Source organism: Salmo trutta, chromosome 34 (assembly GCF_901001165.1).
Source record: "Salmo trutta chromosome 34, fSalTru1.1, whole genome shotgun sequence".
Taxonomy (NCBI): domain Eukaryota; kingdom Metazoa; phylum Chordata; class Actinopteri; order Salmoniformes; family Salmonidae; genus Salmo; species Salmo trutta.
The window spans coordinates 6,870,077-6,892,379 of record NC_042990.1 but is presented as its reverse complement, the minus strand read 5'-3'; the positions used below and the strand labels follow the sequence as shown (position 1 = coordinate 6,892,379).

Below are 22,303 nucleotides of genomic sequence, written 5' to 3'. Positions count from 1 at the left end.
TCCTTTACCGTATCCACTTGAGGCTTCTCAGATGATTGGGTCCCGTCAGTGGGAAATGCAACCCAGACACCCACAGAGCCAGAGATAAGCTAGGCTACAACAGAGCACATACGGTCTGTTATAAACTGGGTGGTTCGAGCCCTGAATGCTGATTGGCAGCCGTTGTGTAACAGACCCTATACCACGGGTATGACAAAACATTTATTTTACTGCTCTAATTACATTGGTAACCAGTTTATAATCGCAATAAGGCACCTCAGGGATTTGTGGTATACCTCAGGGGTTTGTGGTAAGGGCTGTATCCAGGCACTCTGCGTTGCGTCGCGCATAAGAACAGCACCCTTAGCCGTGGTTTATTGGTCTTATACCACACCCCCTTGGACCTTATTGCTTAAATATACCACGGCTGTCAGCCAATCAGCATTCAGGGCTCGAGCCACCCAGTTTATAAAGGGAAATAATGCACACGCTAGAATGCCCTTCAAGCCAATCAGAAAGGAGTATTCAACAATGCCATGGTATAAGTAAGCAACAAGCAATGCGTAAATCAATCACACAACCTTTACCACCTTTCTACTCATTGCTCTGATAATGATCCACAGTCCAGGTAAGAGGTTAAACCTGACACCACAGTTATGGCTAACCTTGACGGATTTGGAGTGACCCTCAGCCGATGGGCTGCGTGTGGAGTTTAACCAAGTCCTCCAGCTGCTGCTAAGCCAAGCTGAACTGGTCCCAAACATGGTTCCTCTGACTCAGATAATAGCCCAGATTCCTCTCTAACAAACGTGAATTTTGATCAAAAAAATCAGAGTGATTCATTGGCCTACAGCTATTTGTATTTGTCTGCTGTATTTAGATGGAACATATATTTGAATTTTTTTGTAGTTTCCATTCAAATTACATTGCATTGTTTCAAATAGAATTTTAGTGCATTTTTTGAGATGACTTATGTTTTTTGTCTGGTCAGATGTCCTGGAAAATCAGACTTTGGCATTTAACCAACCCTCATGAGAGTGGAGCACACAAGCACTGCATGCATATCATGCACTTGTATGTATTTCATCATCGCTTTCCCAATTCCCGACAAGGGTATGCCTCTCTACTCACTTTCTACCACTGAAGGACACTATTTACTTTCTCCTGCTTTCTAATCCTGTGCTGTTCACTGTCTGGAAAAGCACAGCCAAATAACTTAACACCCACATTGGGCTACTTTGCTTCTTCCCATATGGTATTTTTACATGATGGGCCGTGTTTGTTTAATCTTGTTTCTCCTTGGTACTTTCCGTTTATGACCCTCGCCAGATTGAGTCCTGAGTCAGGCGCATTCCCTGGGAGACCGGCCATATGCCGATGAGTGCGGAGCTTAAGTTTCTGGAGGGTCACCGGTGTCACTTCCACCGGGGTCTCTCAAGGTGACTTATGCAGGGTGCAAGCAAGGCATATCAGACAACATTTACACCGATTCGTTTTAACGGATTGGCAAACTGCTATAAAGAGTACAAGCTGCTTGTGAAGCATTGGCGAGTACTACAGTATATCACCATTAAAGGCACAGGTCTCCAAAGATAAATACTTGGCATCTAAGTCGTGCAATGAGCCTGAGGTTATCGATTCAGACGGTTTCAATAGTTATAATATCGGTGTTCCGAACCATGTAGGTTCCAGACTCTTCATGTTCTTTCTAAACTCCTGTACCCTAGTGTGACACTTAAATCAATCTGTTGTACTTCACAGCCAAAGGAACTCTATTGTATCTGCTAGTGGGCCTGAAACAACGCTACACTTAGCTTTTATATGAACGCCAAGACAGGGATATTGCACTGAAGGACTATTTCCATGTGGCAGACATTTGCTGATGGCTGATGGGTAGAAAGATGTCACAGTTTTAGGATTGAAAGGAACTGTCTCTGCTCTGTCTGTGTTATTGTACTGTATGTTCACGAAACGTTGAAATCCATCCTTTATATAGGCAAGCAATATGACAGTTGAGTATTTCTCTATTTATAAGTGCCAATCTTTTAAATATGTTGTACACATTAAAGTGATTTCAAACTCTCAGCGTCAGCCCTTTAGACGCCAAGATAATTCTAGAATGCTGCTGTAGAGTACTGGGAATTTTCATGATAAAGCTCATTTTCTCACACATTTCAAACAAACAGACATACGGTAGCTCAAAAACAAAGTACAAATGACAATTACAAGTTAACTTAGTTTTAGAGCCCAACTTCTTCTTTAATACGACACCACATTCATGTCAATAGCAATAACACTCATTTTGTCAACCATTGTGTAGACGCTCACTATCAAAAAAACATTAACACAACAACAAAAAGTATTTAAAATTGCAGTCAATTTTACTAAATGACTCACTTAAAATGTACCAAGTGTAACATATAATACTTATAAATATTATTTACATATCCAAAATACGACCAGAGGACAATATTCAGAAAGTATTTCAAAACCCACACAAAGTAGGCTAGTGTAATGACAACGTTTCTTACTTCTGCAACAATGTAAAAATTCAAACAACTATTCAGAGACCATTTAAAAAAGAAATGCAACCTCTCTCAATAAGATTTAGTACAGACCAGGCCTGACACAAAATGTAGAAATAGTAGCCTACTTTGACAACAATTCAGTGAATGCAGTATTAGATAGATAAAGAGAGACGCTACAAAACACAGCAACTGTTCCGAGATTTGTAGGACAAATTCATATTTCACACACTTTAGTGTTTGCATTTGTCTAAATGTCATGGAACTTCTGGAAGCACTGCCCCATCCTGCAAATTGGCACAGAACACGTAGAGCACCGAAAGGAGGTTTCTACACATCTCCCACTCTTTTCCCTGCGTCCACTCCGAATGCACCCCCCCCCCCCCCCTTGCGCCCTTCAAACTTCACCTGCTTTCAAATGAGTTACAACTCAGTCCACACGCCCTGGTGCCACAGGCTTGGCTCCCCTCTTCCTGCCACTGTAGCCATATCACAAAGTGAATGGACAAACTGCATTTTCAATGCCTTCGGGGGCCAGCGCCTGCGGTTTCTGGGAACGGGTCTTTGCAGGGTCCCCCACACAATATATGCATTTACGATGGCAATGTTGAGCATCCCCCAAAACACATACTTCCACTATTTTCTGCCTGTGCGTCCAACATTGTAATAGCTCCTCAGTTGGTCAAGATGGTCAACCCCACCTATTTTCTTGTTGTAATCCATTACAAGCTCTGGAACAGATATAAGTTCCTAGCACTTTTAAAAACAACTCCAAAACCCCAGCCACTTTCACTTTAGGCCCAGGCTGTGTGGTACAAGGGTGAATGGTGGGACTTGGGGCAGACACACGCCATGGAAGGCTTCCCTCTCGGATGTGCTCTCCCTCTTCCCCTCCCTCTTCTTCCTCCTCCTCTCCCTCTAATTCCTCCTGTCCCTCGGCTTTGTCCTCTCCCTCCTCTTTTTCATCCTCCTCTCCCTCTCGCTCCACTCGTTTCTCCCTCCTCCTCACTCTCCTATTCCTCTCTCCCTCCACTCTCCGCTCCTTCGCCCTCCCTTCCTCTCTCCCTCCTCTTGCTCTCTCCCTCCACTCTTCTCTCCCTCCCCTCCTTGCTCCACATCCCTATCCCTCCTATCATCTCTAACTCCTATTGGTCCCTGCCTTTTGCTCCTGAGCTCTGACTCTCCACATCACTTCCTTCGCTTTCACTGACCTTGAGGAACAGAGGGAGAGGAGAGGAGGAACAAATAGGATACAAAGGTGGTCAGGAACATAATCTCTCTCTCTCCCTCACACTGTCTCTCTCTTCCTCCCTCTCTTACTTTTTCCTCAACCATACACATACTCTCTTCCTAATAAGGGGTTTCCATAATACATTGTCTAATACAGTTACAAGCCTCCCATTCCACACACACACACACACACACACACACCACTCTCTCTCTCTCCTCCAATCAACTCTTGCTTTCTTGCCTGACAGACTAGCTACAGAGTTTGCCAATGTTAGCTGATTAGTTACGAAGCTGGGACAGTTTCCAAATGAATTGCATTGGTAGAAACAGGATAGAACAAGCAACTTGTTCGCTGGCTATGTAAACAATTATAAACTGGGTGGTTCGAGCCCTGAATGCTGATCGGCTGACAGCCGTGGTATATCGAACCGTATACAGGTATGACAAAACATTTATTTTTACTGCTCTAATTACGTTGGTAACCAGTTTATAATAGCAATAAGGCACGTCAGGGGTTTGTGGCATATGGCCAATATACCACGACAAAGGGCTGTGTCCAGGCAATGCGTTGTGCCTAAGAACAGCCCTTAGCCGTCGTACATTGGCCATATAACACAACCCCTCGTGCCTTATTGCTTAAATATCCAAATCATCATATAAATATCCACTGCACAGGCATTTACTACCCTAACACGATAGCTAAGCTGTCCAATAATAGCAAAATGAGGCCTATAAATATCTGCACCTAGAAAACATGACAACCCATGACAACCCATGTACTTGCTAACAACCTGTTAGCAAGTACATTTTGCAATATTGACACAGATATTACTGTTAGAAAAACAAGGCCATTGGCGCCGCTACAGTAATTTAAAGAAAGGCCGTCGACGGCCGCTATGGTTTTATCACTCTACTGATGCAGATTCAGTCAAATATACTTATGTTTTTTTAGCGAAATACATATTTTCCATTTTGTCTATTTTGTATTGGGATTGGCTTTGCCAAGCGATTCATTCACTGTTTTGTTCCTCTGCAAACCATTTATTATTTACAACTGTGGGAATTCAAATATGTTCGTTTTGTGCACATTACAAACCGTAACTGAAGACACGCATAATACTCTTTTAATACCTTACAGTCTTTAAAGTTGAAACTTCTACAATTTATAGCCCTTTACAAACATACTGTACCTGTATATGGGTTACGTTATAAATGATGTCAGCGCTCAGGCTCTGAGCTTTACAGCGCTTTATGGTCTTTGACTTAAAGCCATTCTGAATTTGAGCACCGCATGAGACAAGAATTTGCCCCCATCCCTCTCTCCCTCTAATTGCACAACCGTTGCACATGTTGTGTTGTCTCAGTGAGGGAAATGCTGTAAATTAAGAAGACTCTATGTATTTAGAAAGACGAGGCGTTGAGGATCATAATAAATACCACTTTGATGTCATACAAGCAAGACAAACACCCGTGAGTCCAAATGTGCACTCCACATTTCCAAATCATAAAACTCATGTCACACACAGCGTCCATGTTCATGATCGCTATGTTTGACGTACAATTACAAGACGACGTGGGTTGTTCTGAACAGAACGAGATGACGATGTGTTTCTCTGAATTGCCCTGTGAATCTCTAACACTGCAAGATGATATTTTATAACTTAGCTTTTCATTTTGGCAATAGAACAATCACTCAGATGATACCCACCTGACCCAGATTGCGATTTATAATAGGTCGTTTTTAGATTGCGTGAAAACAACAGTAATTGTGCGATGGCGGGGATACAGGGCTGTGTTCCGGGGAAAGAACTACTACAAGTGTGCTTGCTCTAGTTCCTCAACGACACAGCTAGGAGAGCTCAGCAACAACAAAAAGCACCTTATAGTTGAAGATTCTTCTTTGAGTCATAAAAGCGCATTGAAATGACTATGGAACTGTGCCCACTTTGTAGAGGTGGCCACTTGGAGACACCAGATAGTCAGTTCACGTGTCTTATGTCGCACCTACCTCACATTTTCCAGAAATATTCGTATCATTGTTACTGACTATATCGAGAGTGTTTTCAGGTTTCGTTATCAACAAATGCAGCAAAACGTACAGTAAATGTAAAATGAACATAAAATCAACAGTGTAACGTTTGGATTCAGTCTTGTGCGAGGTGAATTGTTTCCACAATCTCCAAATGGTTCCCTTTCAATTGCTACCATGCGTGTACATATGCATTTCATATTTCTTCTTCGTCAAACATTTAAATGTATCCATAAATGTTCATTCCCACATGTGTAAAGGGTTAATGATGAAACTTCTACGGTCTTCAAAGTTGAAACTATCACTCATGCACTAGCTATAATGGGCATGAAATCCAACATAAGGTCTGAGCATGAAAGTCTAGACTATCCCAGTGCCTGTGTTTTCTAGAATAGGACTAAGGGCCTTTTAACGTGAGTCATTCAGGTCCCTGGAGGCCACACATGTATGGTTCCTTTAACCATGTCGTCGTAGGGTGTCATCGGACATCACGGCTAATGTGACAATAGAAACAATCTGTATTTTCCGAGGGATGGGAAAATGAAGTGAGAGATTTTGATGTCTCAAATGCTTTCTTTAAGAGTCTCACGGCAACAACATAAATCCTTCACACTCCTTCACACTCGAGTGGCTGGTGACGTCTCCATGTGTGCTGTTCTTTTCGTTCAACGAAGTGTATGTGTACCAGGAACAGTTGCTGAGTAAGGGCATCAGCGCATGCGACACTGTAATGTTTGGAACTGGCTGGTGCGTTTCTGAAAATGCCCTATTAGATAGTGAGCTCAGAAAGGCCACTGTCAGATTGACCAAATCAAACACACCATCTAGATTATTCAGGAATGTTTTCAAAAGTGTCAGTGCAGATGGTGAAACGTAACAGGCCGAACATCACCGCAGGTGCATGAACTGACGTTGAATAAAACCCTGTCCCGGCCTTGTCATCCGTTCACTTTTGGGGGATGAAAGAGTGCTCTCAAGATAAGCACCAGTGAGTATCTGGCCATCTCTGTCTCTTCCTTCCCCAGCTAATTACCTACATCTGGATCCACCTATATTCTGAAGCTCATTGTTCACTTGGTGGTTCCCCAAAGAAGAGGTTTTGTGTTAGAATAATGTGGTGGAAAGACAGAATCAACTCAGTTGATCTGTGACATAGAGATACTGATAAGAAGGCCTTAGAAATGTCCACGTGAGGGAATGTTACAGTGATTACAGAATGTATGAGATTTGAACCTTGATCAATGTGGATGGTAGCCATTTGTCAGGCATGTTCTTTCTTTCAACTGTAAAGTGATTGAATGCCGTCTCTCAACTGTCACTGTTTTCAAACGCATCTCTATTTTGTTGTGTCTGCGTGATTTACAGCGTCTGTTTATCCTCTGCTACTTTTGTTTTTCAACATACCCCAGTTTTGTTGAGTCTGCATTATGGGCCATCTGTTTTAGTCTGTTTCATGCTCTGTGTCTCATCCATCCTCTCATAATCTATCTTCAGATTGAAAACGATATAAAGGAGAGCATGAAGACAGAGATGGCCCAGCTGCAGCAGAGTGCCGTTCACAACCACACGGCCGCCATGTTGGAGATGGGCACCAACCTCTTGTCCCAGACGGCCGAGCAGACCCGCAAGCTAACGGATGTAGAGACGCAGGTACTATATCCCCCTAAACTTCTCGCACTCCTGCCGGTAACAATCTCACGCACCATAGACTCAGCTATTCCACATTAAACCACCCCAAAAAGGCAAAAGGGGGAACTGGCCAAAGAAAATATGGATGACATGTAAATACCTACTGTCACGGTTGTCGTAGGAAGGAGCGCACCAAAGTGCGTGTGTGTCGTTCCACATTTTATTTTCACTGTGAAACTTTGCAATACATACACAATAAACTAAACGAACAAAAACAACAAACCGTGACGCAGAGTAGAAACATACACTAACTCAAAACCATTCTCCCACAAACCCAGGTAGAAAAAAACCCTACTTAAGTATGATCTCCAATTAGAGACAACGAGGACCAGCTGCCTCTAATTGGAGATCATCCCAAACAAAACCCAACATAGAAATACAAAACTAGAGCATGACAACATAGAAAAACTAAACTAGAAAAAAAAAACCTGTCACGCCCTGACCTACTCTACCATAGAAAATAACATATTTCTATGGTCAGGACGTGACACCTACGCTCTCTTTATGTGATGTTCATATCAGTGGAGGCTATTCAGAGGAGGAAGGGGAGGACCAACCTCCTCAGTAAATTTCATAAAAATAAAAATGGTAAAACATTAGAAAAGTTATCAATTTTAGATAAAACTATACTAAATATAATCACATCACCAAATAATTGATTAAAACACACTATTTTGCAGTAGCCTCAACAGCCCTTTGTAGTGTAGCACCATGGTGTGCTGTAGCCGGAGGACAGCTAGCTTCTGTCCTCCTCTGGGTACGTTGACTTCCACCCAATCGAAGTTATCAAATAATTATTATAGTACTGAAAGCATAAGCTACAGCTAGCTGCAGTGCATAAAATGTGGTGAGAAGTTGACTCAAAGAGAGAGAAAGACAACAGTTTTGAACAAATGCATTTCTTCCAAAATGAAGGAGAAGCGAGAGAGAAATATGACATGGCTGTGTGTTTACGCGTGATCAGGGTTGTATGCATTCTGCCGATCCTGTTGAAAAATAGATTAGAATCTCTTGTTTGTGTCACTGTGTCCATTGTAGCAACCTCCTAATGGGTATAAGGAACATTTTTGTATCATGTATCATCATTTTTGTATCATGTAGTTACACGCTGTTACATTGAACTGGGTGAATGGAATATGAATGACAGTCATCCAACTTGCTGTAATATAAATAAGGCCATGCTCATGAAAAAATAATCGTCCTCCCTCATCTTAAACGGCACTGACTGCCACTGGTGCATATGTATGTTTAGGTTTCAACTTCTCTTGATACTTGGGGAGCTTTAGAAGGAAGGGGACAAAAGTGGTACTTGTGGGGGTAGATTTTTGTTGATGTGCCAAAAAAATACAGGTTTGCTAAGCAAAATCACTGAGTAGTAGCATGTGTCAGAACAACCTCTCTTCATGCCAAACCTATACTTTATTACCTCTTCCTAAAGAGGAGCTGGTGATTTACATCTTACCTACATTTTGTTTTGCTGGAACACCTCTATAAGGCAGGATACCGCTAACCTCTTTCTGTCTTGGGACAGGTTCTGAACCAAACCTCCAGACTAGAGATTCAGCTGCTTGAGAACTCCCTGTCCACCAACAAGCTGGAGAAGCAGCTCATGGTGCAGACCAACGAGATCAGAAAGCTCCACGACAAGAACGGGTATACTCACAGGCCGCTAACACAATGTGAAACTTCATTGAAAGACACCCTGCCTTTCATGACTCCAGACACAAACTCATGTATAGACAGATCAACTCGATGTGCAACAACACACCCAATCCCCTGATGTATAACAGTATGAAGTTCATGAGGCCATATTTTCCTAGATGAGCTGGTCTTTGAAAGATGCACTATAATGATGTTGCAATGGGAGCAATCGAATGTGGCTTTTGGATGGCTTTTCAGAGTCCAGTTTGTTGATTGGTCCGGTTGACTGTCTCTCATCGTCCGCTTAAAAGCTCCCTCCCATCCCCAGTGCTCACTGTAAATACAGTAACACAGCTGTACTGAATCCTTCCATTCATATGTCTTCTGAACAAAATATATATATATATACTGATTCCTATATTTGAGAGCTGCACTCAAGGTTTATAGACATGGGTTCCACAAGAGGTCGGTGGCACCTTAATTGGGGAGGATGGGCTCGTGGTAATGGCTGGAGCGGAATAAGTTAAATGGTATCAAATGCCATTCCATTTGCCACAGAGGATTCCTTTACTGAGAGCAATTTTCAAAGATTGTGCAATTATGAAATCACCTCCCATTTCAACATTTTATTTTATTCATCAATTTAATGCAAGGGGAGTAGTTCTGAATTTCTTCATCAATACGACGTCAGCCTGTATCATCTTTCAGACTGTATCATCTTTCAGACGTTATTTATAAAATGGAAGACCATAGGATACAGTTAGAGCTTAAATTAGTCTGCAAAGTGTCTGATGAAATGTATATATGTTCATTGTCTGTGTGCAACTCATGGTGACTGAATGCACTGACATAAACATTTGCATTGCTATTATGTCTGTGCGTAATGTATATAGTTGGCTTTCTATACCACATGTTGCCACGGATACAGTTCAGAACATGTTTTAGGGTCGGGAGAAGGGGATATGCCGGAAGCGGATTTGGTATGATAATTCACTTGCTTGACCTATCAAAAGAAGGCTCGTAGAAAACAACTTAGAAAGTGATGGAATTCGACTGTTTTTGACAATCACAAAGAAATACCAGTAATTATTTGGTAACTATTATGTAACTACCATACAACTATGTAAGCACCAAATCACGAATAGAGGACTAATCCGAAAGTTGGTTATAGCTTTAGTTTACAGTCATCTATAAACTAAAGCTATAGGTCTAACAAACCTTCCTATGTCGGGTCTTCCGCCTCCCAAGGTTCATGGAGCAGAAGATGCAGGAGATGGAGTCTCGACACCGGTCGGAGCTGGGGACACTGCGGGAGGAGAAGGGAAGCCTGCAGGCTCTGGTGGGGAAACAGAGTGGGGTGATCCGTGAGCTGGAGACCCAGCTGACCAGGGCCACGGGCAACAGCACCGCCATGCAGAGGCAGCAGCAGGAAATGTTGGACACAGTGCACAACCTCATCAGCCTCTGCAACAAGGACGGAGGTATAGTAGCTAAGGGTCTCGTGTTGACAGACTTCACACTGTGTTGTCCTTCAAGAAGATGCCTAGTTTGGAGCTACACCCTGAAGAGAAAAGTCAAAACATGTGCATGCGTGTTATTACAGGTGCAAGATTTTTTTTAAATCGATATGTTATTTAAAAGAAGGTGCTTGGAAACTGTTTGGGCTCCCAAAGATGAGAGAGAGGAAGAGCTGCCATGATGCCAATAAGATAAACATGGTTCCATACAGAGAGGCACAGTGATGCCCTTAACCTCTGCTTGAGGGAGAAGCCAAAGTGGTCGTTCTTTTCCCAGAAGCACTCATCACTCTAGTTGCTCGGTGTGGTGCTCTCTTTACGGTAATGGCTTATCACGCTTCACCGTGACAGCTTAGGCTGTGGTTACCGCTTGAGTGAAATGTCAAACAGCCACCATTTTGAGCAATCAACTCTTTTTCTTCGTTCGTGTCTCCCCGTGGCAATGATAAGGGACCCTTCGGTCCACCTCTTGACCCTGACAGCAACATGAGCCTCATGTTTAGTCAATGCAGTGAACTCATTACACCCCCGCCATCTCAACACAACAGCACAATCCCAAACCCACTTGATCCCAAGCTTCCCTCGATCACATTCAGTCACAGGAGATTTCAAGTAAATGTGTGTGCTGGGATTGGTGGAGTGTCTAGCGAGAAACCTTGCACTCTGTTCATGTTCCCTACTTCCTGCTGTGACGGCCCATGACCCCCCACTGCTTCCTGTGGCTATTCACCCGTATAACAGGAAATGAGCAGGCATGAATAGATATCTAAGACATGGAGAGTAGATATGTGCATGACATGATTATCACGTGCTACTTCATAGCTTTATTGTTCTATGCAAAAAGACTCCCTAGCGGCTTCATTTCATAGCTCTGACAGTAGGAACACTTTATGGCAGATGGTCCTGTGAGTGTCGTTAAAGCTGTCTACTGATTGGGTCATATTAACTAATCCCTGTGAATTAACTAATCCCTGTGCCGTGCCATATTGTGACCCAAATATGTTATTAGGGTTTCTTAAGTCGCTAAAACTGTTCGCCAAATGAAAAACAAGTCATTAACTGACCTGGAAAGACGTCCACGTCTGCCATGTTCCATTAGTTGCCAGCAATCCATTTCGTTAACACCTCTGCAACTTTGTCACCTAGTCAGCCATGTTATCTCCCTGTCAGCTCGGGGTGTTTCTTTGGGTCACTGGGGCATCCAGCCTCCCAACTTGATTGGTGGCTGCTTTAACAAGAGGAGAGTGAAATGAAACAATGGACGCCCTGGCTCCGTGGTTGGTCCCATCCTCCTCCACGGTGGCAATGAGGGCTAACCGGGCGCTGGGGTCACCTCTTCACCCCTGCCGAATAATTCAACCTATAATGGCTCCTAGGGGAGGTTGCAACACTTCCGTTCCCCACGGTGTCTAAATCTAGATGTGATGACGCTCCGTTACAGGGGAGGATTTTCCTGGGGAGGATTTGTTTGTTTACCAAACAGATTTGTGTTTTCGTTTCGAGGGTTAGCTTTTCGTGCCATTGGATGGCGTCTATTCGAGTTAGGCTCTGTTTTGAAAACTGACCCTTAGCATTTCCTTTAATGCTCAGATTCAAATCATCACTGACAGTTACTATGGGGAACACTTTAAAAAGGGAGTTTAGACGCTTAAATGCCCATAAACATTGTTACTGAAGTTTGTCAAGAAACATACTTCTCAATATTAAGGCTTATACTGAACAATAATATAAATGCAACATGCAACAATTTCAAAGATTTGACTGAGTTTCAGTTCAGTCAATTGAAATCAATTCATTAGGCCCTAAATCTATGGATTTCACATGACTGGGCAGGGATGCAGCCATGGGTGGGCCTGGAAGGCCCTAGGCCCACCCACTGGGCAGCCAGGCCCACCCACTGGGGAGCCAGTCCCAGTCAATCAGAATGAGTTTTTCCCCACAAAAAAGGTTTTATTACAGACAGAAATACTCTTCAGTACCTTTTCCACTGTACTATGCTCTGAACTCTAATCCAACCATCTCTGACGGAGCCAGATGCCACTGAGCTCACGTTTGGGTCGTCATTACTAACTAAATCTTTAGAGAGAGCATTGAGCCAAATACCGTTAGTAGTGGTAATTGACCTCAGTGTTGGAACGCTCTTCAAAATCTCTGGCCGCTAAACATGATTTTCTTTCACAGTATTCTATCATCCCACCTAATGAATGCCATCAATCATTTTGACAGCCGGGAAAGCCATGTCTGGAGAGAATATGATCTTATTTTAATTACCCGCATTTAGCTCAGAGTTCTATGAAATGCTTCAAAATGGCATTTACAGTGTTGATTGTACATAGTGTACAGTAAATCATCAGATCTGTTCTATTAAGGCCTTTTATGATTAAACTATGCTCATGTTTAGGCATACTAATTTGTCTTGAAGTGACACCTGACGCTGCAAAGATACTCTGGAGCAAGTAGAGAGAATATCCATGAGGTGTGTAATGGCACCATCTATCATGGACTTATTCCAGACTTCTATTGACCCTATTTTGGTTTGCTTGTCTTTCCCTCAGATATTTGTTTGTGGTTTTGAGTCAATTTTATTTGGTTTTTAACATCCTTTCACATTTAATTGAGTCTGCTAGATCTGTCACAGTCCATTTTGGTTCCTTTGTGTCCACGTGTGTCCATTTGACTCCATGAGGTGCCTTCTGGATCCACAGTGAGATGTATAAAGGGACCTTTTCAATCCCCAGGGGTCTTTGAGGGGCCTCTCGGGTCTGCTTGGGTCCATGTAGGTTCATGAGAGTCTTTTTAGATCTGCGTCACAGCCTCTCTGGGTCCATTTGGGCTCATTTGGCAAGGGTACTGATTTACGCAAACACCCAGCCCTGCTGTCCTTTTCACATGAACCTCCTGCTGAATACAAGTCTCCACTGAACCACAAAATATTTGTCTGTAAATAAATATTGGGAAATACCTCATATTTTCAGAGCCAGGCTGCAAGCTCTTCAAGGGTGCCTCTCCTATAGCAGGGATCCACCAGTCTCTGGTAGACTTTGACTGCACCGTTTATTGTGAAATTTGTCCTCACTGTGACAGACTGTGAGTCAGAAGGTTGCCCTTTGACACCGAACTCTCCCACCTCTCTAATGCGTCCTGCCATCTCCCCGTATGAGGTAAATTGCGTCACGACAGGGCCGGCCTTTAGTTGTGTTAGAGTCCGCAGAGCAAGGTCCTACTCTGTCAACCTGTCACAGTGGGATATTCTTGTCGCTGACACTCAATACTTCATCAAAATGGCCAAAATAATATGCCTAACCTACAGCCTGTGTCTCCACTGACTGTTCAGCTGAGGAAGGGGGATCAAAGTGGAGTCTAAGGATCACTGACAAGTTTCGCTTTCCAGTGACATCCCCTTTGCGTAAACAATCCCAATAGTAAAAACAATGGTGTGAAAACTGAGATGCGCCCCCCGTTTTGGAATTGGAATTTCCATCGATATAACAAGGACTTGGAGGGTAAATATAAACCACTTGTTATAACAGGAACTTGAAATGTATAGCTTGTAGTATTTTGTCCTAGGCCCCTTGCTTGGTTTCAAAAATATTGCCGCCATAATTATATACAGATGGAAATAGACACAGCTGCCTGTTTGAACAGGCCTGTCAAAGTCAGATGCCCTCTCTCTGGGCGGGAGATCATCCACTTGACAAACTGCTTTTGTCTTGCTAATAATCCACCCAGTCACCCTCTGATTTTATCATGAGCTATATGGATATCCACACAGAGACCTTGTAGTTTGGCTTCTGTGTCACTTTACTTACATATTCATTTTCTGGAATGTAAAGATGGTAATCATGATCAATGGACACTGCCGGTTTTGATATTACAAAAACCCCACTGCTTGATGGCTCATATGTGACATGAAACTAAAGGTAGTCAATTATTTATTTAAATAGCGGGATCAAAAATGACATACTTGTCTATACACTGAACAAAAAATATGTAGTGTAAAGTGCTGTGCCATGTTTCATGAGCTGAAGTAAAAGACATCTGTCGTATTTTGTTGTGTGACAAAACTGCACATTTTAGAGTGGCCTTTTATTGTCCCCAGCACAAGGTGCACCTGTGTAATCATCATGCTGTTTAATCTGCTTCTTGATATGCCACACCTGTCAGGTGGATGGATTATCTTGGTAAAGGAGAAATGCTCACTAACAGGGATGTACTGTAAATGCAGCCAACTTGACACAATGATAGGAAGCATTGGAGTCAGAATGGGCCAGCATCCCTGTGGAATGGATTCGACACCTTGTATTGTCCATGCACCGACAAATTGAGGCTGTTCTGAGGCCGGGGGGGGGGGGGGGGGGTGAAACTCAATATTAGAAAGGTGTTCCTAATGTTTGGAATACTCAGTGTATTTTGGTAATGGATAGATAACAGCGCCCAAGTGCTGAACACAGGGCTATTAATAACCTCATTGACACCTGTCAGTCAAATATATAATTTGAAAATAAAGACATATGGAAGTTGCTTGTTGATACTTGTTGATAGATTGTTTGACAGTCTGAAGGCAATTTAACTGTGGCAGTTTAACATTCCAACACCACCTCTGAGCGACTACATCTGAGCGACTGTTTAGCTTAGAAGTACTATTTTCTGAAGTCTTTCTAGTACCAGCCTGAATTTCCACAGCCTGAAGTTGTGATACCAAATATGTATCTCATGTTTCCTCAGTAGTCCCAAACAGCACGAAGCGGGTGGACGAAGAGAAGAAGTTTCGGGACTGTGCCGATCTGTACCAGGCTGGTTTCTACAAGAATGGGGTCTACACCATACATATTAATGCCCAGGAGACAAAAAAGGTGGGCAGCCAGTCAGAACTTCATATAGAGACTGCCATGTGAAAATATCTACCATTTCATCACGTTAGGCAGCTCTTTGATGGGTGTTTAATGGAGTTTAGCGTGTTTTTGTTAGTAGAGTGAGCTTCAACTCTGTCCAAGAAAGCCAAAGACATTGACCCACTTGAGAGTGAAGTGGGGCTATGATAGCTATTGGCTGCTTCAGTGCTTCAGGAATAATCGAAGGCTGAAAATATACACTTGGCAGCCTGATGAGTGCCAGGGTTTACAAGAGGGTGGCGGGGGAGGGGGGAAACAGGTGTTCACCACCTCCACAGGGTGCTGCCAGGCCTCAGACGGATGGCAGGGAGGTACGAGGGGGAAGGTTGGCGGAGGAGTGAGCGATGAGGGGGAGAGAAAGGAGAAAGTAGAAAGCCTCGTGTTTGGTTTCGGAGAATAATTCTGTCAGGGGGTATACCTACTTAATTATACCCAGACTGGGCGCTGTGTGTTCAGCTGGGGTCTCGTTCGAGGTGATAGACCTCCTCCAGACCTTCTCCACTACTCAAACAAATAGCACCACAGCAGATAGATACCCCTGTTATCAGCTTACACAGCGGCCAAAGGTTAAGGGTCATGTTCCATCCAGGTGTCCACTGGTATGTGTCCTGCTCCGCTGGCCCCGTCCACTTGTATCCGCACCAGGCCTGGGATTGGGGTCACCTCCTGGGAGTTGTTGGAGGATCAGGACACATTGATTACATTTGAGGAGGACTCACAATACTTCGCCTTGATGATACATGAGAAGGACTGTGTCCTGGAACCGATGATTCATAGAAAGGAATCACTACTTAGGCCCGCTGTACTTTAGAATGATGCAAATTGATGATGATGCAAATTTAACCTCTCATGTCTATATTTGTGCTCTAAACTGTAAGATAAGAGCATGTAGATTGTGTTTGTAGGCAGCCTGAGAACTTAATGACCGTCTGTCAATGTGTGCTTACAGGTGCATTGTAACATGGAGACCGCTGGCGGTGGATGGACAATCATCCAGCGAAGAGAGGACGGCAGCGTGGACTTCCAGAAAACGTGGAAGGAGTACAAGACGGTAAGACGAGAAGAATAACAAACAGCCCAACTCTAAAGCACCACACGCACCAGATAAAGCCATGCATGAATGAGGAGTCTGTTCCCAACACACATCCTCTGTTACAGTAAATTATAACAAATGGGTGTACTCTCGCCTCTCTCTCTTTGATTTAACATGTTGACAAAGAGGGAGGTAGGATTCCCTTGTATTCTCAAGAGTGGCCAGGCCCGTGTGGAACACTCCTACAAAATGGGTCCTACCCGGCATCACCAGCTGTATCTCTGGTACATCTGTACACAGGGAGGGATTCCTCAGCCCTCATATTAGAGACTCCAGCTTGGGTGTCGGAGGCTGGCACGAAATCCAACCCAACCCTGGGCCTGACACACTGTTGTTCTTCATTTCAAACAGGACAGCAGTAGTCCGAAAACGATACATTTGTTTAGTCTTACGTAACAGTGCAAGGTGTTGAGATCATCATCGTCCATTCAATACGGGAATAGATATCGACTGGTGTACTAAGAGAATAAGCTCTGTTTTGCTTTTAGGAGCGATGAGCTACCCCATTGCCATTCCAATTAGCTGTAGCGTATACTAACATAACGTAAGTATCACACCAGCTGGAGACCAGATTAAATATGGAGGTTTTAATTACCAATCTGAGCAGATGGTAATAGATGATCTGCAGAGGGTAAATATGGATTTGACAAGGGTGAAAAGGGTTGGGCTCATTTGTAGGGTAAAGAGATACGGACAGAAAGTCCAGCTGGTTAGAAGCAGTGAGGGAGCCATGGCACCCTTCTAGCCAAGCATGGAGAGCGTGGAATACAAGTGGCAATGGAATCAGCACAGACCCTAGCACCGCCACCGAATACCGGCACACCATCGGTGTGGTCCTTTGCCTCCCTCAGAGACCCCTCCTTGAAGAGCCTGAAAGTGATTGATATTGTTTTATTGTGTGATTCAATTCACTGCTGTTGGTCTCTGTGGGCTTTTGCACGTAAATTCAAATTCACTTGAAGGATTCATAAATTTTTTAGGCGAACCTCATTGGGCTATTCCTATTTTGTGGGAGGATGGAGAGCACTCTGGCAGTGACCCCTACTATTAGTCGTCAAGTATGTGATCTTATGACCGTAATGTTTATAATTACATTAGCAGTACTAGATAGAGTATATGTAGCAGGATAACAAATGGTGCATGCGTTCTTTAACCAGTATGAGACACAAATCAATTTGACAATTTGCAATACCTTATTAAGTAAGTACTTGTCTAAGTTAGTATTTGTCAGAATGTATGGCAAACTTTATGAAAGAGCACTTTCTATCAATCTTTATCGTTTTAAGAAAATGTTTACTTCTCTACCCAACAATACTTCAAACCTCCTCTCTGAAATTCCTGGTAGATGCATTCAGCCACGTTTGCGTGTGAATGAACACTCTGGTGTGGAACAATAAGGGGGAACCACTACTGTTTGAGTCCAACCATCCCAACCACAAGCCATGTTTCCAGAGGTGAAACGGAATCACAAGGGGAGGCCTTGGACGGTGCTTAAAAGGCAGATCGGTCGGAAGTCAGATTGAGTTAGGGACGTGGCCCAGCCACTTTCTCCTTCCACCCACACAGCAGGACATGTCTCAGGCTGGAGGAATGCCCCATGTTTACTTTCCTCCTTCCATTTTCCTAATCATCACAGGCTCTCGGCACATCTCCCCCTTCAACCCACCCCCAACCCTTCCGCAAATCATTAATGGAACAGTCCAGAGCTCCAGACCAGTCTCTTTGAGCCATCATGTCATCCTAGTTTCTAATTCTCCCGATTGCAAGTTTGTTACCGCTGCTGCTGTCAAAAGCACTTTGTCTACAATGGGAGTCATTGTGATCATATCTAAATGTTGTAATTGTTCAGAAGGCATACGTGGCGTTGTGTGCATCTGTTGTCATTCTTATGGACTGTGTAATAAAGAGGGTTTATTACGCGTCTGGTTTGGTTGGGGAGAGGAAGGGTGGAAAAGGTGCTTTGTGTGCCTTTTTCAGCTGGTCCCAATTTACGCTCTCATAAACAGGGAGGTCTATTCATGTGCGGTTTCATGCTTTGTGTTGCATTTGTTTAGGCGTCAATCCTGAAGTAGTCATTGATGATGACATCACAAAAATGTTATAAACAAATTCCATGGTGGAGAGATTGCATCTTTTCCAGGAAGACCTTGGAAGGGATCGGGAACGACTTCTATCCTGTATCCCGGAATTTACAGTAAGATTCCTTATGGGCCTCAGTGATGACTCTGGCCTCCTCTTGCTCTTCTTCTTCTGTTGCAGGGCTTTGGGACCGTTTCTGCAGAGCACTGGCTGGGGAATGAGTTTGTATACCTGCTGACCAGCCAGAGGCAGTATGCCCTTCGTGTGGAGCTCACCGACTGGGACGGACACCAGGCCTTCTCCCTGTACGACCGCTTTCACATCGATAGTGAGAAACGCAACTACAGGTACTATTAAAGAGATGTATCTATGTATCTTGATAAGCCTCGAATTCATGTTGCCACTACTGACTGATATCTAAAATGGAGACATTGCTGACATTATCCAGTCCAAATTCCTTCTCATTTAATGGTATCATGTCATAACAGATATTTACGTTCAGTAAAGTGTTCCCGCAACTGACACTTGGTCCTTGAATAAGGGGTTAAACTTTTTGCTTCTTCAAGAGCGCTAAATATGCTTCAAACTATGGCAGACGCTTGGATTCGTTAGATTTGGAAAACTACTGGAACATTCCAGAAAGTTCCGAGCAATCAAAGGTCTCTGAGAGGAGATGGTCTGACAATTCCAATTGAGGTGATTCGTCAGATGTGTAGCCCCTTCTGATAAGAAGGTACTTCAGTTTCTAAATGTCCTTTTTTCAACTTCAGATGGATTTCTGTTTGTTTTCCGAAGACGTTACAGCCATTTATGCTGCCGGGAAGGGTGTTTCGCAGCGTTCAGATTTTTGGGCAAAATGGTGGTGTCGGGTTGAGAGTGAGGCGATTGTCATATCTAATTTGTGGAAACGTCTTGGATTATGTGACGACAGGATTTACTTTCCGAAATCCGCCTCTTAAAGTGTTAGGACCTGGTGCACACTCTCCAGGTTTTCTCTGTGGGCTACAGAAACTGATTTTACGGTAACGCTATAGGGAGAGGTCAACCAATTTCTTTTGTTATGCGCTGAGACTAAATTCGGGTTTATATCTCCTATTGTGAAGATTGGATAACTCCATCCCTTTTTACATCTCAGAGTTTAATACTGACCCATCAGGCACTAATTTCCTTCTCCCTATAGTCGGTATTTGACAAGGAACGATTTGTTAAGTGCAGAGAAGGACCATGTTGGATACGGTTGAAGGGGGGATAATGCAGGTATGTTTATCTACACTGTATGTAAAAGGACACTTGAACAGGGATAGTGATTTATTTGCACTCAAAGTATTCTCCCTCCCTCTCTCTCTTTCACTGTTTCTCTCTCTTCCTCTCTCTCTCTTCCTCACGCACACATACTGTAACCTCTTGCTATTTCGATGGGGGAAACAGTGGTTGTTTGTTTCTTCAGGGCAGGAAGAGGCGTCTTTGGGCCTACAGTGGGCTTTAGTTAAGGGAAGAGATTTCTGAGTGGAGAAATCTAATCGGCCTGCTGTTCACTATAAATATATTTTATCTCTCAAATAGTTGTGTGATTGCTTCTCAAGAACATTGGCCAAAACCAACCAGGCCACAAACAAAGCTGCCATCTCTGTTCTGTTCTCCTCTGCTCTGGCACCTCCACTTCAGAATCCCAAACAATCTGCGACATGTTCTTCAATTTGTATTGGTTGTACTGAGAAGCAACAGATTGTAGCAAAAGATAGCATGACGTTTTGGTTTGGTTTTGGATTATTTTGGGCATCGGTGGAGAGGGCTTTACTGGAATAGTACAATCTACACTGACGCAGACAGACACGTTTGTTAAGACACGTAAACGAAAGTAGCACGGTCATGCACACTCACTTACACACACACACACACACACACACACACACACACACACACACACACACACACACAGGCCCATAGACCTACACGCACCCATTGGATACCACAGATGGTAATTTAAAGCTGTAGTCCACCGATGCACAAGTGTGTCCACTTATTATAAACAATGTCGAGCTTTGCTAGGAAATGTTTGCTTTACTGCCAGCTCCTTGGTTGCGTCTAAATATAAAGCCAGACGGAAATGACTTGGTTTGAAAGAAGTGCAATTATTGCCCAGAGAAATATAGGATTCTAATCCTTGATCTAAATCACATACAGAAAGGACTAATTGTCACATTTATTACTGTCCCCCCTATTTTAATGATTTCCAAAGCACAGAGGCTGAGTAAGACTCACCAACACTGTTTTATTTAGTATCCAGACAGCATAATAAATACAATATAACAAAGCTATTAAATCAATCCATCGCAATGTAGATCTTGGTTATTCAAAACATATTTGTGAGTAAGTAGTTGGAGAAGTAAGTAAATTGGCCTGGTTCTCTTCTCATGGTGTGACTAATGCCGTGTTCAAGTGCTAGTCAGAACTAGGAAACTCTGAAATTTCCGACCTGCAAACTGGTTATAGTTATACACGTGCAGCTTGCAACGAATCAGCAAGTCAGAAATTCAGTGTTTCCTAGTTCCGACTAGCATCTGAATGCGGCAATAGTCAATTCCAGATGACACAGTATTATGGGATTGACGCAGATGTCTTGGAGAGTCTGTGCAACTCTTCCCTTTTTTTGTGTTGAAGCCGTGCTTAAGGATGTTTGTACTGGCAATAGCCTGCATCCATATAAACATGAAATAGCATCTTAGTATCAATTTTACAGCAAGGGAATACAGTGTTTGTGAAAATATTTTCACTTGTTCTGTCTTTTAAATATGAGTCAGTGTGTGCAGCTAACTTTCTTGTTCCCTAATGCTTTTCTCCGCCGTATTTTCCCATTATTTAATGTCTTATTTTACCCCAAAAGGACAATGCCTACCATGCCCATATTACAATATACTTTAAACTGGCGTCAACAATGCTGCTCAACTTATACTTTACAAATACCGTTGACATTGCTGAAAGAGTATTCACGGGCTGACTCATAACTACACAGCTCCCACTGAACCGTGCTTGAACAGGCTTGTAAAACATTTTTTCTTGGTTTTCGCTCCATTGTGAATCACGTTTCCGTAATTGCTATAACTTATGTCTCTCTGCAAACAATACAAAGGAACAGTCTATAAAATGGACTGAAATTGTTAGCTCGGTGAAATAGTGGGTGTCAACTGAAATAGTGGGCTGTACAGTAATTTAGACATGACCTGCAAATTACACCTAATGACCTCCATCAACACATTCGATTGATAACACTAATTGATCAACATTTACAGTATGGGCCTCAAAATGAGGCCTTAGACCCTGTTAGGTATCTTATTAGAGAAAGATGGAGGGAGGAAAGAGCAGGAAAGGAAATACAGACTGATAGAAAGAAAAGAGAGAGAGTGATCAGAAAGATGGGAATAAATACATTTTTACTGCAGAGGGGCAGGGAGGGAAATGGAACAACCACTCACACTGCCAGTCTGTGGACAGATCTTATTCATAATAGATTTGTGTCTAATCTTATTTAATAAGATCATTTTGAAGGACCGAAGAGGGCGAGGAGAATGATAGTTATGGTTGTAAGTTGCTTAGAAGGTTTGCTGTGAAGCAAAACATCAGTGTTGTTG

At 43.1% G+C, this 22,303-nt stretch overlaps 1 protein-coding gene across 4 annotated transcripts in view; it reads left to right on the top strand.

Annotated features, from left to right (window-relative positions):
* The window catches only part of angpt1 (angiopoietin 1), a 53,097-nt gene that overhangs the window by 16,332 nt on the left and 14,462 nt on the right, over nucleotides 1–22,303 (top strand). For 2 of the 4 annotated variants that reach the window (XM_029731472.1, XM_029731471.1), the window contains exons 2-7: nucleotides 7,258–7,413; nucleotides 8,984–9,105; nucleotides 10,342–10,574; nucleotides 15,336–15,463; nucleotides 16,452–16,553; nucleotides 18,855–19,021. In XM_029731472.1, coding sequence (XP_029587332.1) covers nucleotides 7,258–7,413; nucleotides 8,984–9,105; nucleotides 10,342–10,574; nucleotides 15,336–15,463; nucleotides 16,452–16,553; nucleotides 18,855–19,021 — 908 coding nt within the window. Of the gene's footprint in view, nucleotides 1–3,985; nucleotides 4,173–7,257; nucleotides 7,414–8,983; nucleotides 9,106–10,341; nucleotides 10,575–15,335; nucleotides 15,464–16,451; nucleotides 16,554–18,854; nucleotides 19,022–22,303 lie in introns of those variants that run through there. The other 2 variants (XM_029731474.1, XM_029731473.1) reach the window with 2 other exon arrangements.